Source organism: Bos grunniens, chromosome 3, assembly GCF_055505025.1.
Source record: "Bos grunniens cultivar Pamir isolate PY7600 chromosome 3, Bosgru_T2T1.0, whole genome shotgun sequence".
Lineage (NCBI taxonomy): Eukaryota > Metazoa > Chordata > Mammalia > Artiodactyla > Bovidae > Bos > Bos grunniens.
In genome coordinates, this window is record NC_141167.1 from 20,268,627 (window position 1) to 20,285,897 (window position 17,271).

Consider the following 17,271-nt stretch of genomic DNA (forward strand, 5'->3'; position numbering starts at 1 on the left):
GGCTTTTCTCTAGTTGCAGTGCACAGGCTTCTCATTGTGGTGGCTTCTCTTGTTGCAGAGCACAGGCTCTAGGCATGCAAGCTTCAGCAGTTGTGGCTCCCAGGCTCTGGAGCATAGACTCAATAGTTGTGGCCCATGAGCTTAGTTGTTTTGCCACATGTGGTATCTTCTTGGATCAGGGATCGAACCTGTGTCTCCTGTGTTGGTAGGCAGATTTCTTTACCACTGAGCCACCAGGGCAAACTGAGCCACCATAGCAAACTTTGATGCCTTTTCCTTTATTGTACAACTTTTTTTTTAAAAACAGAGTTAATATCTGTTTTGTTTTAATTCAAACCTGACTTTTTAGCCAATTATCTAAATTTTTCAAGATGTTTATATGTATTTATCAGTTTCATCTTCCTGTATAAGTGTATCCTGGATTCCACTCTGGACTAATTGTTCCCTTTATGCTTCATGCATAGCAGTCATCCTTGGATGTGCCTTCACTATCTTCCCATGGATTCTTTTCAATGTTTATTTTTGGCTGTGTTGGGTTTTAGTTGCCCCGAGGCATATGGGATCTTAGTTTCCCAACCAGGGACTGAATCCATGTCCCCTGAATTGGAAGGTGGGTTCTTAACCACTGAACCACCAGGGAAGTCCCCATATCCCACAGTTCTTTTTGTCTTTTTCTGAGTGAGATTCTCTTGTTTCTCATCAGTCTCCTTTTGGTTTACTTTTCATTTTGGTGGGACATACCTTTTCATGTCTGAAAATGTCTCTATTCTACTATCACATTTGACTAACACTCAGCTTGAGTACAGAATTCTAGGTTGAAATTAATTTTCCTTCAGATTTTTGAAGGCATTGTTCTATTACCTTCAAGTTTTCATTGTTGCTACTGGTAATAAGTCTAAAACCATTCTGATTGCTGATTAGTTGTTTATGACCTATTATTTCTCTTTGTAAGTTGGTGGCATGCTTTGTATCCGATGTTCTGAAGTTTTACAATGATGTGGGCTTATTTTTACCATTGGGCTGGCCCCTTAGTAGGCCCTTTCATTCTATAGATTCATATTTTTCAGTTTTAGGACATTTTCTTATATTATTTCTTAAATAATTTCCTCCTCCGATTTATCAACTCTCTTTTTATGGAACTCCTATTCAGATGTTAGACATCCTGGACTTTCTCTCTTACTTTCTATCATTTCTTTTATATGCTCCATCTTTTTATCTTTTTTTGCTGCTGCTGCTAAGTCACTTCAGTCGTGTCCGACTCTGTGCCATCCCATAGATGGAAGCCAACCAGGCTCCCCCATCCCTGGGATTCTCCAGGCAAGAGTACTGGAGTGGGTTGCCATTTCCTTCTCCAATGCATGAAAGTGAAAAGTGAAAGTGAAGTCGCTCAGCCATGTCCGACTCTTAGCGACCCCATGGACTGCAGCCTACCAGGCTCCGCCGCCCATGGGATTTTCCAGGCAAGAGTACTAGAGTGGGGTGCCATTGCCTTCTCCTACTTTTTGGGAAATTTCAAATTTATCTTCCTATTTTTTTTACTGAGGTTTTCCCTCTTTGTTACCATATTTCAAATTTCTTAAGAGTTTCTTTCTTGTTCTTTGAAATGAAAGGTTGTCTGAAAGCATCTTTCTCTCTCTGAAGAGTCTCTGTCTCTTTTTAAGTTGCTTTTTTCTCTGTTTGATTTGGTCTGTATCTTTCATGATAGAGGCTTTCTTTAGATCTCTGGTAATCTTTGATTATCTCCTCATATTTAGGAAAGAATTTTAAAACAGTACATGAATGGAATCTGTCATCCATAATTTTAACTATAGGGTGATTTGACTGGGCTGTTAGAAATGTCTTATGTAAATAAATTCAGGTTCTTCTTCTTGGGCTGGTCAGATTCTCCAGCAAAGATTCTTCCAAACTCCCAACAGAAAACTTAGGCCTATTCACCAGGGTTCTGGGAATCGTCAGGTTGTAGGCTTGGGGGAGGACATATTATAGTACTTTTCCTTTTCACCCTGTCTCTGTCGTCTTCCATCAGCCATTCTTTTTTTTTTAAATTAATTAATTTTAATTGGAGGCTAATTACTTTACAAAATTGTCATCAGCCACTCTTTCTAAAGAGCAAAGGCTTAACCTTTAGCTCTATCCCTATGTAGTACCTCTCCCCAAAATGTTTCGTTTAATTCCAAGGACAGTTGTGAGAGGTAGTTCAGCTTTTACTGGCCTTTATAATCTTTCCGTTGGAGAAGGGCATGGCAACCCCTTCCCGTATTCCTGCCTGGAGAATCTCATGGACAGAGGAGCCTGGTGGGCTAGAGTTCATAGGGTCATAAAGAGCTGGACACAACTGAAGCAACTTAGCACAGGCATACAGTCTTCCCCTATCCTTCCCTCCTATCAGTTCCTGGACAGAGAAATCAACAGATGTCAGAGGTAGAATCAATCTCAGGCTGACCTAGCCTACTGGCTTTTTTTTTTTGGCCGAGCTGAGTGGCTTGCAGGATCTTAGTTCCCTGACCAGAGACCGAACCCCGGCCCTGGCAGTGAAAAATGCAGAGTCCTAACCACTGCACTGCCTGCCGGGGAATTCTCTCACCTAGTGGTTTTAGCCACAACTCCAGGGCAGTCCAATGGTTAAGACTCTGCCTTCCAATGCAGGGAGTGAGGGTTTGATCCCTGGTTGGGAAACTAAGATCCCACATGTCATGGGGGGTATGGTCAAGATTTGGGGCTTCCCTGGTAGCTCAGACGGTAAAGAATCTGCCTGCAATGCAGGAGACCAGAGTTCGATCCCTGGGTTGGGAAGATCCCCTGGAAAAGGAAATGGCAACCCCGTCCAGTATTCTTGCCTGGAAAATCCCAAGGACAGAGAAGCCTAGCAGGTTACAACTCATGGGGTTGCAAAGAGTAGTTTTTAAAATTTGTTTTATAGATCAATTTGCACCTTCCATAGGAAGGATAAGTGCCCCTCCCCCACTGTATTCCAAACAACAGTGCCTTTACCAGTTTTAAACAATGAGTTTCTGCTTATCTTAAGAAAAAGTTTCCTTTCTAAAAAGTCTGGAGACCATTGGTAATATCCTTCTTCTCTTCCACCACTAACTTTGCATTTTATACAAGGTAAAAAACCTGAGGTCCATATAGAAGAAGAATTTTATTAAGCATCATTTAAGTCTTACTCCAAGTTCAGGTTGTTCATAAACCAAGATTTTAGGGCATTCCACAGCATCTTAAAATGGGAAAAGATTCTTTCTAACTAGTAACAGAGAAGCTTTCCTTTGAAAATGGAACGTGTCTTATACGTCCACTCCTTGCAGGCCTCTGCTTTCTGTGGGACACTGAGAGGGGGCAGGTGACTCTTAGACATTGGTGCAGTGTCATTCCAGCCCTGCCACGGGCTCACTACTGTGGTCATCCCATCAAGCAGGATACTAAAGCAAGAGAAGGCAGCTTATCTCAGGACTCCAATTGTCATGAGAAAAATGCGAGAAATGCTTTCTGAGACTATGTTATTTTTGGCACTGAAACCAAGGCCTAGGAACTATTCCTTCCTTTCCCCTATCTTCCCCTCCCGAAGCTGATCACCTCCCTAGGCTAGGGTGGCCTCCAAAGCCTCCCAGAGACATCAGGGGCCTGGCCTCAAGGGGTACAAGGGGAGACATACCCTTCCTCCACGGTAACTGAGTTCATGAGAAGGCAATTGGTGACAGTCACTCTATCTCTTATGACACAGGATGAACCAATGACCGAATGCTTAATGGATGACTTCTCTCCAACCTGTGTATCTGGCCCAATGAGGCTGTCAGCTCCAACCTGTAAAAGGCAAATAAAAATATAAAATATAATACCTTGTCCCTTCATCTCAACCAACTGCAAACCAACCCTCCAGATTCCTTAAGCTGGGGTCTAGTGAGATCTTTTCCTAGAGACACTTCAGCAAGAGGGATCATCACCAGTATTTCTCAGGGCCACAAGGTCCCATAATATCTCTGAGACCAACTCAGACTTACATACTCATGCACTTGTGTATACTGAGGTGCTCTCCTGAAGGCAGTGCTCAAGTCAGGGTAAGAAGAGGGACAGAAATGGAAAGATCCTGTGTCTGAGTTCAAAGGCTGTAACGAACCTTCCTTAAAGGGTTTGTGTGGCTGGGCTCAGCACCTGTCCAGGCAGTCTGCTTGAGAGCCTGGACTGGAAGGTAAGATTTTATAACCAGAATCCAGTTTGGGACTTCCCTGGGGCCAGTGATGTTCAGGGCTTGACACCCCAAACCAGCTTCTCAAGGACAAGCCTCAGTGTACCCAGACAGTGCCCCATACCTGCTCTGCCCAAGCCAGCACTTACCATGTGTTTGCTGACAATCTGGGCTGATGAGTGAATCAGCGATTCTTCTGGACAGATAACAGGTAGCAATTTGGACACCTTGAAGAAAGAGGTTTGGTCACTAAAGTAAGACCAGAAAACACCTGAAAGCATGTTAAGTATAACCCCGTGTTCAGTTAAGAGATGTGGGGAATTTTTAGCCACTGCCTCCTGTCTGGATGAGGCAGGCTGATGTATTTCCCCCAAGACAAGGATCATTTATGCAATAGCTTCTATACAGTCTCATCCTCAGTTTCCTAGCTGAGAGCCTCCTCCCTGAAGTACTGCTATGTCCCTCAACCGGGAGGCTGTGAGACAGGCCTTCGAGATAGCCAGGCAGCATTTGGGAGAGGAAGTCTAAAGAGAGCAAGGGGAACCCTGAGGCCTAATCACAGTCACCCTAGGTTCCTGTTCACCTCCTGAACCACAGCGACCATGCAGGAGGGGAGGATGGGAGTAATGATAGATAACTCCACAATCAGGACACACCCTAAGGAGGCATCCATGTTCTTTACCAACAAAATAAAATGCCTAAGGGGACATTCACACTATTCTCTTTCCAGTATGAGAAAACTGAAAATGTTATGGGTGTGGAGTGTTTTAGTTCTGGACCCTTTAAGGTAGAGATAGTATATCTGTGATTCTCAGTGTGGACAGAATGCTGGTCAGAACACTGTGTGTGGTAGACACTCTAACTGAGGGAGGCCTGGCCAGACTGGCTATACTGGTGATGTGAAGGCTAATCCCTCTGTCCCTATCCCTGGGATCTCCTCTGTTATACTTCAGCCAATGCCATCCAGGCCTATCTGACGCACAGCCCCCGCTGACACGCCAGAGGATACTTCTCTGGCCTCAGGGTATCCATCAACTTGCTTTCAGACCAGCCAGACAGACTCTAGTCATAGAATTGAATAAGGAGAACTAAAAGTTAAATTAAGGAAGCCTTCTATATACCTCTAATGCTACATAGGGGCAACTTTCCCCAGGACTGCCCTGGGTAAACATGGGACTAGCTGGGACTTCTCATAACCCTGTGGCTTGGATTCCCTTGACTATAACCAATCTAGTTTGAGGCTAGCTTGAGGTCTGGGTCTGAGACTGCTACTACCACATGGTGTGGGTCCTAAAGATTCTTGAGTCAGGTTTTCTTCAGAGATTCAATTCCAATTCCAGTTTTCCCCTCCTCCTGTCCCTTCTACACAATAAAGAGCTCTTGCACAAAAGCTGCCTCCTTATTGTTCTGCCTCTTCACCCTCGCCTTAAATAAAACCTGGCGGGCCTTAAGGCCACTGCTTCCCCTTCAATAGAGTCTACTCATTCTCCACACTTCACAAACCTCAGGGTTAAAAGGATGGGTTAGCAAGACTCTGCATGCTCTAATGCTGTTCTCCAGATTTCTCTCACAGAGGCATTCCTTCCCTGATGCTTTGCCATCTGGGTACTCTATACTCTGCTCCTTCACCTTCTAAGGAAAGCCTCCCCTGTGTGCCTGGTTACCTCCCCCGTGTGCCTGGTTACACAGTATTTATCTGCTTGTTTATGAAGTGTTATGGATATCCCCATGCTGAGCAGAATAGGAGAAATCTGTTGAACCTAGAGGCCAGAAGTTAAGCCTTCCTGGAGATCTTGGCCTTTCTTTGGAGCCACAGCGGCTCTGCCTCTGCATCATGCCCCTCACTCCCCCTTTTGCTGTACTTGGGTACCCCTGTGGTGTCTCCTGACACACCAGGTTTTGCTCAACCTTAGGAATGAGGGATTCTGTACAAGTTACTGTGCACCTAATGAAGAAATAAGACAAAAGGCTCCGGTCTGTTCCTGGGAGACGAATCCCCATGATTTCTCTTCTGAACTCATCTTCTCACCTGTCTGTTGGCTTCCATGTAGAGTCCTAGGGTGCTTACTCGAGAGCAGAGTCCCTCTTTCATGATGTGGACATAGCAGCGCACCTGTGATCTGGACAAACCTTCCCAGCTGTCTCCTCGACAGGCGTTCCAGCAGGTATCATAGGGAGCAAGGGTCAGTGTATTGGCTTCTTTTATAAAACTGTAAATATCTTCAGAACCAAAAACAAGCAAGTACATGAGACAGATAACAGAAAGGATATAGACTCAGTCAAGTTTTGAAAGAGGGTACAGCTCAAATCTCTTCCCCTGCAACTCAACCATGCAGCATGGACCCAGGGGAAATCCCACTAAAACCTGAAAGACTAAGTCAAAGATTAAAAGAGGCAATGTGCTTTCATGTACATTTGAAATATTATGACACAAAAATGTTTTAAAAAAAGGTCCTGTAAGTGAGTTTGACTGATGATCTAGGACTACTGGGGAAGATAAAATAGACTCTTGTACACCATGGAGAAATACAAGTGGCTGTCCAGGCTTTAGTGCCTAGCCCTGTTGGCTTTGTGCTGCTAGCCTCTATTAGCACATCTGGTAGTTGTGCTGTGAGAGAAACAGCACAGGACCTGGGCCCCAATTTTTCAACTCCTACAACAGTCATTTGAAATCTTTAATTTTATGATAAAGAAAACTGGGGCTCAAAAGCCTGAAAAATCTGCCTTAGGTCACAGAACTAATAAAAGGTAGAGTCAGATTTCAAACCCAGGTCTGAGATGCTAAGCCCTGATATCTTAACCATCATGCTATACTGTCTCGATTTACTCCTTTGATAAACACATTTTTTGGGAACATCTACTATGAGTCCAGGACTGGGCCAGGGACTAGGCAAGAATATGAGAGCAAAGACTGACCTCATCCCTATATCCTTGAAAGGAGAAAGTCTGTTGGCTCTGGTTGGACTGTCATTATACAGCCCTTCACCTTTCTTCCCTTGATAGGAGAGGCTGAGTTTAATCAGCAGTGGGGCTTCCCAGAGTCTAGAGAACAGGAGAACTGAGAAATGGTGGGCAGAGTGCAAAGTCAAAAAGGTCTAGAGACGAACATGGCCAAACCAGGCCTGTTAACCAGAGAACAGACCCGAGGTACGGTTAGCCTGTCCCTGAAGAGCATAGGGACAAGAATCTGCTTGAGTAAGCCTGCCCAGAGCTCAGGGAGTGGTGTAAGCTAACCTGGCCTGCCGTTGGCTGGATTAGAACCTGATGCCTTGAGACAGGCATCTTGGGATGGGCTAAGTTGTCCAGCCACTCTTTCCATAAGTGTCATTACCCGTACTGCACTAATTCAAGCACTGACCTAAGGATTTCAGCTCCTTTTTCTTTAGATCCTCCTCTTTTTCTTCTTGTCCTTGTTGTGATGAAGCTGAGGAGAACTGCTTTCTTACTAGGTATGGAATCAGTTCACTCCGGATGGAAGTGATTGACCTAGGAAGAAAGAGTAGCCAAATATCAGAAATCTGATGGTCTGGATTCAATTAGAATAAAAAACTGTGCATCCAAGGAAAAGCCAAATTCCTTCCTGTCATGCCACCTTGGGACTGAAAGAGATCAGAAATGGCAAGGGCTTGGCAGTTTTGGAGAAGCAGAGAATCTAAGTTTTCTCAGTTCAGGCTGGAGCTGGGCGAGCAGTGTGTTGAATCTGAGATGCCTTTCCCCTGATCTATGCAGAAAACAGTCTCTTACAATTCCTGTTTACAAAGTATGTGCCTGAATGTTTGTATGTGTGTGCATATGTCTTAACATGGTGTCTAGACTATTAACTGACAATAACTCATGAGAAGGCAGAATGTTCTGGCCTTTTGAAAAAAAAAAGTTGTTTCAAAATATTAAAATTTTTTCTACAAAGGCCTTGTATTTTCCATTAGATTAATCAGAGTATCTTAATTTTGGAGGGGTTAGTATTATAGATGGTGTCTTTTCAACAATTATTTTCTTCTTATTGGTAAAGAGAATCTCATTTTACTATATTTCAATCTTGGGGCCAATTGCCTTGATAAACAATCTTAATATTAATAATTTATTTGTAGATTCTGACAATCATATGAACTATGTAAACAACAATTTCCCTTCTTCCTTTCTAATTCCTATTTTTCATTATCTTACCATATTGGCTAAGACTTTCAATACACTAATGCTGAACGGAAGCACTAACAGCAGTTCATCCTTACTTATTCTTGATTTTAAAGGGAATTTTCCTTTTTTATCATTTAGACTAATGATTGTTATAAGTTTTATCACCAAAGCCACCATTTATTGATTGTCCTCTATGTGTAGACATTGGGCTTTATACTTTATAGCTAATACTTGGCACATGTTATTGGTTTTGTAGATACCCTTTATCCAGTTAAGGAAGATCTCTCTTATTCCTAAATTTGCTAAAAGCTTTCATCAATGAATGGGTATTGAATTTTCTCTTTTTGCATCCATGGAGCTTATCATATTTTCTCCTCTTTTGCTCTGTTATAGTAGTGGATTAAAAATTTATCTGATACTAGGACTATTGATGCTTTTGAACTGCGGTGTTGGAGAAGACTCTTGAGAGTCCCTTGGACTGCAAGGAGATCCAACCAGTCCATTCTAAAGGAGATCAGTCCTGGGTGTTCATTGGAAGGACTGACGCTGAAGCTGAAACTCCAATACTTTGGTCACCTCAGGCGAAGAGTTGACTCACTGGAAAAGACTCTGATGCTGGGAGGGATTGGGGGCAGGAGGAGAAGGGGACGACAGAAGATGAGATGGCTGGATGGCATCACCGACTCGATGGACATGAGTCTGAGTAAACTCCGGGAATTGGTGATGGACAGGGAGGCCTGGCGTGCTGTGATTCATGGGGTCACAAAGAGTCAGACTCAACTGAGTGACTGAACTGAACTGAACTGAGGACTTCCCTGGTGGTCCAGGGGTTAAGAATCCACCTGTCAATACAGGGGACACAAGTTCGATCCCTGGTCCAGGAGGATTCCACATGCCACAGAGCAACTAAGCCTGTGCGCCACAACTACTGAGCCCACGTGCCACAACTACTGAAGCCCGCATGCTCTAGGGCTTGTGCTCCACAACGAGAGAAGCTACTGCGATGAGAAGCCCGTGCACTCCAACTAGACAACAGCCCCTATTTGCCACAACTAGAGAAAGCCTGTGTGCAGCAACAAAGACCCAGTGCAGTGAATAAATAAATATTAAAATTTTTTTCTGATACTAACAAGTTGAACAACACTATTCAAAAACCATTTATACAATTTCTACTCTATACTCTCTTACAGTAGTAGAATTATGGATGATTCTTCTATTCTTTATGCAAATTATCAAATTTTATAATTTAAACCATTCTTTATGTTTCTTGTCTTTTATTTTCTCCTAGATTCTACTCTTACGGATTCTACTACTCTCTTGGTTTGATTCCAGACTCTACACATTTAAAATCCATTTTAATGACTAATCCATCCAAATCCATTCAGTGTTTCCCACACAGATTTCAGCCTCCATTCTACTGAAGAGTGGGCTCCCTCATATTAATAACAGTTGTACTCATTTACCAAGGCTACCAAAGAATTTCCACAACAAAATTAACTTCAATTTACTTTCATGAAATCAGATCAGTCTAGGACAGCACTTACAGAAAGAAAATCAGACCAAAGCTCAATATGTAGAAAAACTTTTAGAAGGCAAGAAATTTCCTATACTATTTTGTATCACTCAGATACAAGCAGTAAGCAACCCTGGCTAAGAGGCTTGGAACACTTCCATTTGGCCCCTCTGAGTCCCAGGAGGCATGGTGCTTCCCCATGGGTGCTGAACCAGGATGTTTGGTTTAAATGACCAGGAATCTGTAATGGGGAAGAACGACCTGATCCTTAGTACAGTGAGTATGCTTCTAATTTATACTTAGCAAAGGAACTGCAAGACTACCATATGATTTTTAATTTCTTCTCTCACACTGTGGACCTTTTAGAATTTTAAATCACTAATCACCTTAGAATTTAACAAGACTAGTAATCTGCCAGTGACTTTGCTAAACCTTGGAAATACACTTTTTTTGACTTCAAAAAATTCATAATCTAGTGGACAATAACCTGAGTATGGATTTAAGGAAAACAGTAGAAGGAGATGAAGCTGCTTACGGAGGCAATGGAGCCAGATCATGAAAGCTTTCTGTGGCAGTCTAGAAAGTTTGGACCGAGACAAGCCAGAGGTAGTTTTTAAGCAGGAAAGTGACATGATGAGTTTTATTTCTTAATGAGGTGATTCTGGTAGCAGTGAAAATAGGCTTGGAATAGGAGAATGAAAAGAGACCAGTTTCAAGACTCTGAAAGATGAGATAACGTGGCCTGAGAGAGGGGTTAATGTATGAAAGCCCAGTAAATCTGACTGCTGCTTCATACTTCCCATCCCCTCTCCCAGCCCCCATTCAAAGAAGTTCTGCAGGCTGACACAGGACCACACAGATGGAGTGTAGGTAGGAAGGCAAGACAGAGGCGGAGGCTGAGGAGGGTAAGCAAAATTACAAACCCTGGAGCTACACAGTTCATGGTTTTTGTCATTTTTTAAGGATCAAGTCAAACACCTTTGAAAAATTCTGTGTAAGCTGGAAGCTCTTGTATTGAATTTCAATGTGATTTTTCTTCTGATCTTTTGATGAAGATTAAAAATTTCCATAAGAATACGAAGAATGAAACAACACTTATTCTTAGCTTTTTTCTCCCCTTTTAATACTCCAAGCCAGTGTGGGTAGCAAACGTTCCTTGGCCCCACTCTAGTGGAAAACAAGTCAGTTTCCTTTGAAGAAATGACAAAGCATGGACAGCTGGGGGATTTCAGAGCCATGATGTTTACATTATAGGCCAAACAGAACTGTCCCTGCAAGAGGGAAGCAAACAAGCCTTGGCACACAGCCTCTTTAGGCAGGACCCTTTAAGGAGATCAGACAAGGATTTGAGGAGAGGACCTGAAGCATTCCTGCCAGGTCCCACCTGCCTCTGCAGGCACTCAGCAATCACGTCGATTCTCATAATGCAGTTGGCTTAGCATCATGACGGAGGACAAAATTATACTTCCTGCTTCCTGGTCAAACTAAAAGTAGCTCAAAGCTATACTAAGAAGTGGGAAATGCCACCGTGAACCACTGTGAACATCCATTGGGGCTGAAGACCAGCAGCTGGATCCACTGCCCTGGGCCTTGGCAACCTCACTTTCTCCTTTTCTTCTTCTTTTTTAAAAAAAATTTCACATTTATTTATTTGGGTGAGCTGGGCCTTAGTTGTGGCATGTGGGATCTAGTTTCCTAACCAGGGATCAAACCCAGGTCCCCTGAATTGAGAGCAGTCTTTAGCCACTGGACTACCAGGGAAACCCCCTCTCCCTTCCCTCTTAGATAGTTTTCCCAGAAACACCTGCCTCATGTCATAAGCTCCTAAGAGATAAAAAAAATCACAAAGGAGAACAAAAGATTTGACTCCTAGCTGCAAACAAGCAACTCCACAAAGTAAGATAAAATAATTGCTACAAATAGAACAAAAAATTAATATTCTTCACAGATAAATAGATTAAAATGTTTCAAAATATATAAAAATATTTAAAAAATTAGTATTAAAATAAGATGCAATTTCTCTCACAAATTAGCAGATTTAAAATAACTCACACATTAGTGATAAGGGTACTTCTCATACTTGTAAATACATAAACTGGTAAAAATCTTTTCTAAAAATTGGCAATACATAACAAAGGTCTTGAAGATATTCATATTATTTTATTCTATAATTCTATTTCTATACATCTGTGCTCAATAAATATATGCTGAAAAAATAAAATAATCAGATAAATAATATAGGATCTTTGAACAAAAAGATATTTAATGTTTTTTATAAAAATAGCATTGTTATTTATAAAATAATAAGTTATGAAATAGTTATTAAAAAATAACTCAATGTTATTTATAAAGACAGAGAACCACCAAATAGTCAACAATGGAAAAGCAATAAAACACATATGTAATAGAATAGCATATAGGCAAAACTCAGTAAACAATGACACAGGAAAATGCTTGTGAAAAAATACTGAACAAAGAAAGCAGAAGGCAGTTATTTATACAGCACAATCTCAGGTGTGTATATGTATATATATAAAAAAATAAAATGATGGAAAGAAATACATTAAAATGTTCAACGGACTTCAATCCCTGGTCAGGGAACTAAGGTCTCTCATCCCACAGGACTTGGCCAAAAAAAAAGTTAGCAACTATCTCAAAGTAATAGAATTATGAAAGTGTTAAGTTGCTCAGTTGTATCCGACTCTTTGTGACCCCATGAACTGTAGCCCACCAGTCTCCTCTGTCCATGGGATTTTCCAGGCAAGAATACTGGAGTGGGTCCAGGGAATCTTCCCAATCTAAGGATTGAACCTGGGTCTCCTGCACTGCAGGTGGATTCTTTACCACCTGAGCCACCAGGGAAGCATGAGTAGAGTTACGGGTAGCATTTTTTTTTTCTTCCTTGCTGCAGGGCAGGCAGGATCTCAGTTCCTGGACCAGGGATTGAACCCATGCCCTTGCAGTGGAGGCATGGAATCTTAACCACTGGACTGCCTGGTAAGGCCCCTATAGGTAGAATTTTAAAAATATTTTCTGAATCTTCCAAATTTCACTGTCATAGGTCATTCGTTCCTTACTTCCTGTGGTATCACTTTGTTGATCTGTTTCTATTTCTGATACCTCTTTCTTTGTTTCCTCTAAAATATTTGGTGTTTCTCAGGATTTTCCTTTTTGCCTGTATTTTTCTCATGCTATTCGTCTCCCTGAGATAGATCACTTGGTGACTTCTTTGCTACTCATTCTTAAATGTAAACCCATAGCCAAGTCCTCTCTTCTTTTTAGTCTCATATTTTCAACAGCCTGATGGACCCTGTCATTTAGGTGACCCATAATACCTTAAACACAAAGTCTAAAACTGAATCCATCATCTTTCTCCCAACCCTTCTCCTACCCCCCACAAGCACTGATTACTTTGCTTAGTGATATGGAGATTCATTTAGTCACCCAAGCTAGCAACATGTTAATAATCTTGACTCCTCCTTCCACTCTTCACATACAGCCAGTCACCAAACACTGCTGATTTTATCCCCTAAATCTCTTTCAAAACTATGAACTCACTGCATCTCTACTGCTACTGTCTAGTCTAACCCACTGTCATTTTTTGCCTGGACTCCTTCAGCTGCTTTCAATCGGTTTCTCTTCCTCCAATCTTACGGCATAAAATCTATCCTTTGTATTGTAGACAGAACATCCTTTCTAAAGCACAATCTGATCATGTCTCTTCTTCCTTCAATCCACCCTCTGTGTTGCAGGCACAGTGATTTTTCTGAAGTACAAATCTGATCTTATCTTCTTAAATTCATTTAACACTCAAGATAACAGTTACTTTTGTGTGCAGGGGATAGTTGCTTAAAGGGAGCTTCTGGAAACCGGGTAATATTCTACTTTTTTATCTAAATAGTAGTTACAAGGGAGTGTTCACTTTGTGAAAATTTACTGAGCTATAAAACCGCTCTCAAGTATTATCTCTACCTGGAAGCCTTTTGTAACACTTATAGGTTTCTGTACTGTCATAGCAAAGACAGTTATTTGTATTGTTTTTGAATCAATATCAAGTGTGAGTTTCATGCTAGGAAATTAATACATATTATCTCATTTTCTTATAGCAATCCTAATGGTAGGTATTGTCATCCTCATTTCATAAGTGAGGAAATCAAGGCTTAGAAAGGTTAGTTATTTTGATTAGGTCAACACAGCTTTTATAAGTGGTAGAGTGGAAACTTAATCTACCTCAAAGCCCAGGACTCTTTCCACTACACCATTCTAATCAGTATCCTGTGTTTTCTGCAACCACAGCACTTTCTACAGGGTTGAAAATTTTCTGTTTATTGTCTCTATACCAATAAACACGTAGTCAGTGCTAAATAAGTATTTATTTGAATAGATGAATGAGTGGATATGTGAATGACTAAGTGTAATGCCTTTAAGCCAGACAGCTGGCAATAATTTCTTCTTCTGATTTTTGGAGACAGAAAGAAGAACTTTCCTGATTTGGAAATGTACTGAACTCTACATATGTTTCTGTATTATTAATATTACTAGCATTAAAAATCCAACATCTAAAAAAAACACATGATACTAGTTCTGCTTAAATCTATTATTTTTAGCATTTTGCCTTGATCTGGGATCAGGTCTTTGTTGTAGCTATAAGTTTTTTTTTAGGGAAAGTCTAAAAATTATGTCCATGGTAAAGGGAAAAAATTGGTTACTTTTACATTCTGCCTGTTCTGTTTTTGTAAGCAAATTTAAAGAGACTTAAAATCCTCTGTCTTCCACTTCAAGTCAGTCCTTAAAAATAGTAGTTATCAAAGAGGCAGAACAGAAAACCTACTTTTTAAGGCCTGCAACTCAAGACTGCAGAGAAGAACACTAAAGGTTTGGGTTTCCTGCCTTTTCTCTCAGTGGAGCTGTAACTGGAAAGAAAACATGATTGCTGAGTTAACCCTATGCTTTGTTTTCAGGCTTTTTTTCTTCCTTGCTGATAAAGGAAATAGATATAACCTGGAATAGTAAACAGGAAATTGTTTTAGATTACAAGGTATTGACTTTAGAACCAAGTATTTGGTATACAATATTCTGAGATTTTTTTTCCTCTTTTTAACAAAATATTGAAAGCTTCTATAAGAATAAATTTTTGATGCTGGTGCATATGTCTTGAGAAAGACAAACATATTCAGATCCTAGCAAGCCTGGCAAGACTGCTTAGGCTTAGGGCAAGTCAATGAATATTTTATTCATTTGAATTTATTCACTGAGTACCCCAAATGTGTCAGGCACATTTTAGACTGTAGGGATATAACAGTCAAAAAAAAACAAGTAAATCCATGCCCTCATATTGATAGGGACAGAGTAAAGGGACAAAGTTGGTAATTAAATAGTTAATCCCAGTAGGGGAGTGTAAGTGAAGAAAAAAGTATGGGAGACCCCTGTAAATTAATGATCACTCAAGAATTCAGGTCTGCCTAACTACAAAACCAAGCAAGTCCACTTTGCAACAAAACCATGGAACAGAAGCATGAGCCACACCACTGAACAATCATGGTATGAGACCCACATCCTGCCCAGTGAGCTCAGTAAAATTTAGGACATGTTCTCTGCACACATGAAAAACAATACTTTATAGAAAAGTGATGTTTCAAAGTGAAAGATCCTCATTGTACTAAGACCTGAAATAATGTTTCCAGAGTGCCATAACAGTCCTGGCTTGACCAAGTAGGGACAAGAAAACTCCCCTGCCCAACCTGGAGGAGGAGCTGATGATGGAAGTGTGACATCTACTCAAGAATGAGGAATAATGAGGTGGATGAACCTAGAGACTATTAAACAGAGTGAAGTAAGTCAGAAAAACAAATACTGTATATTAATGCATATATACGGAATCTAGAAGGATGGTACTGATGAACCTATTTGCGGAGCAGCAATGGAAATGCAGACACAGAGAACAAACTTGTGGACACAGATAGGGAAGGAGATGGTAAGACGAATTGGGAGAGTAGCACTTGAAACACACTTTAGTGAAGTGAAAGAGAAGTCGCTGAGTCGTGTCCAACTCCTTGCGACCCTATGGACTGTAGCCCCCTAGGTTCCTCTGTCAGTGGGATTTTCCAGGCAAGAATACTGCAGTGGGCTGCCATTTCCTTCTCCAGGAGATCTTCCTGACCCAGGGATTGAACCCGGGTCTCCTGCATTGTAGGCAGACACTTTACCATCTGAGCCACCAGGGAAGTCCTGGTGAAAACATACTTTACCATATGTAAAATGGATAGCCAGTGGGAATATGCTGTATGACACAGGCAGTTCAAACTTCATGCTCTGTGACAACCTAGACGGGTGAGATGGATAGGAGGTGGAAGGGAGGTTTGAGAGAGAGGGGATGTGTGTATATCTATGGCTGATTCGTGCTGATGTACAGCAGAAACCAACACAATATTGTAAAGCAATTATCCTTTAATTAAAAATAAATAAAAAATAAAGAGAGAGGGGATGTGTGTATACCTATGGCTGACTCAGGTTGATGTATGGCAGAAACCAATACAATATTATAAAGTGATTATCCTCCAATTAAAAAAAAAAGATAATAAAAAGAATGAGGAAGAAGGTGGTTTTTCGCCCTTCCTTAATTTTTCTTTGATTATAAAACTGCAGCCCACTAAGTTCTTGGCCCTCTTGCCCACCAGCCTGTAAGCCTCGCAAACATCCTACTAACAAATCACTTCTTATATATCACTTTGTCTCTTGTTGAATTCTTTCTGCGCTGAGACATTAAGGACTGGAGCTCCTCGAAGCCCCTTGAAATAGCACTTAGAGGTTTCAGGATGAAGTTGATGATCTGGCTGCCTTTTTATTTATAGAGCATCTACTATGTGTCACAAGATGAATCAGAGTTGGTTTCTGTCTTCAAGGAGTTAACAAAAGTAGAAAAAAAAGACATGCAAATCCAATTTAATAGGATGCATGTGATAACTGAAGATTATACAAGATCAGAAGAGAGAATGATTTCATGCCTAATGGAGATAAACACAGACTACTATGGTAGCACAAAGCAAAGGTACCTATTCTAAGTGGAAGTGAAGAGAAAAAAAATTGAGAAAAAACTTCCTAGAGGAGTAACATCTAGGTGAGTTTTAATGGATATTTAAGAATGTTGTCAGAGAAGAAAGAAGGCAAGCATACCAGTTAAGCATTACTACTGAAGCCCATGGGCTCTAGAGCCCGTGCTCCATAGCTAGAAAAAGCCTGTGTGCCGCAATGAAGACCCAGTGCAGTCTAAATAAATAAATAAATGAAAATCACCATCAAAAAACCAAAATGAAACAACAACAACAAAAGTCAATGTGCTGCTAGGACTTTGTCCCTTTCTCAGCAGCAAAGAAGTCCCAGAGATCAAGATTACTGTAACCAAGAAGTCCCGAGAAGACTACCCTAGTTTAATTTTGGTAGC

The 17,271-nt window shown here is 41.1% G+C and overlaps 1 protein-coding gene across 2 annotated transcripts in view; it reads right to left on the reverse strand.

Moving 5' to 3' along the window:
• Nucleotides 1-17,271, reverse strand: part of EIF2B3 (eukaryotic translation initiation factor 2B subunit gamma) — a 113,375-nt gene that overhangs the window by 16,710 nt on the left and 79,394 nt on the right. For both annotated transcript variants that reach the window (XM_086385309.1, XM_086385299.1), the window contains 4 exons: nt 7,542-7,669; nt 6,213-6,403; nt 4,333-4,410; nt 3,653-3,801 (listed from right to left, as the gene is read on the reverse strand). In XM_086385309.1, coding sequence (XP_086241435.1) covers nt 3,653-3,801; nt 4,333-4,410; nt 6,213-6,403; nt 7,542-7,669 — 546 coding nt within the window. The remainder of the gene's footprint in view (nt 1-3,652; nt 3,802-4,332; nt 4,411-6,212; nt 6,404-7,541; nt 7,670-17,271) is intronic.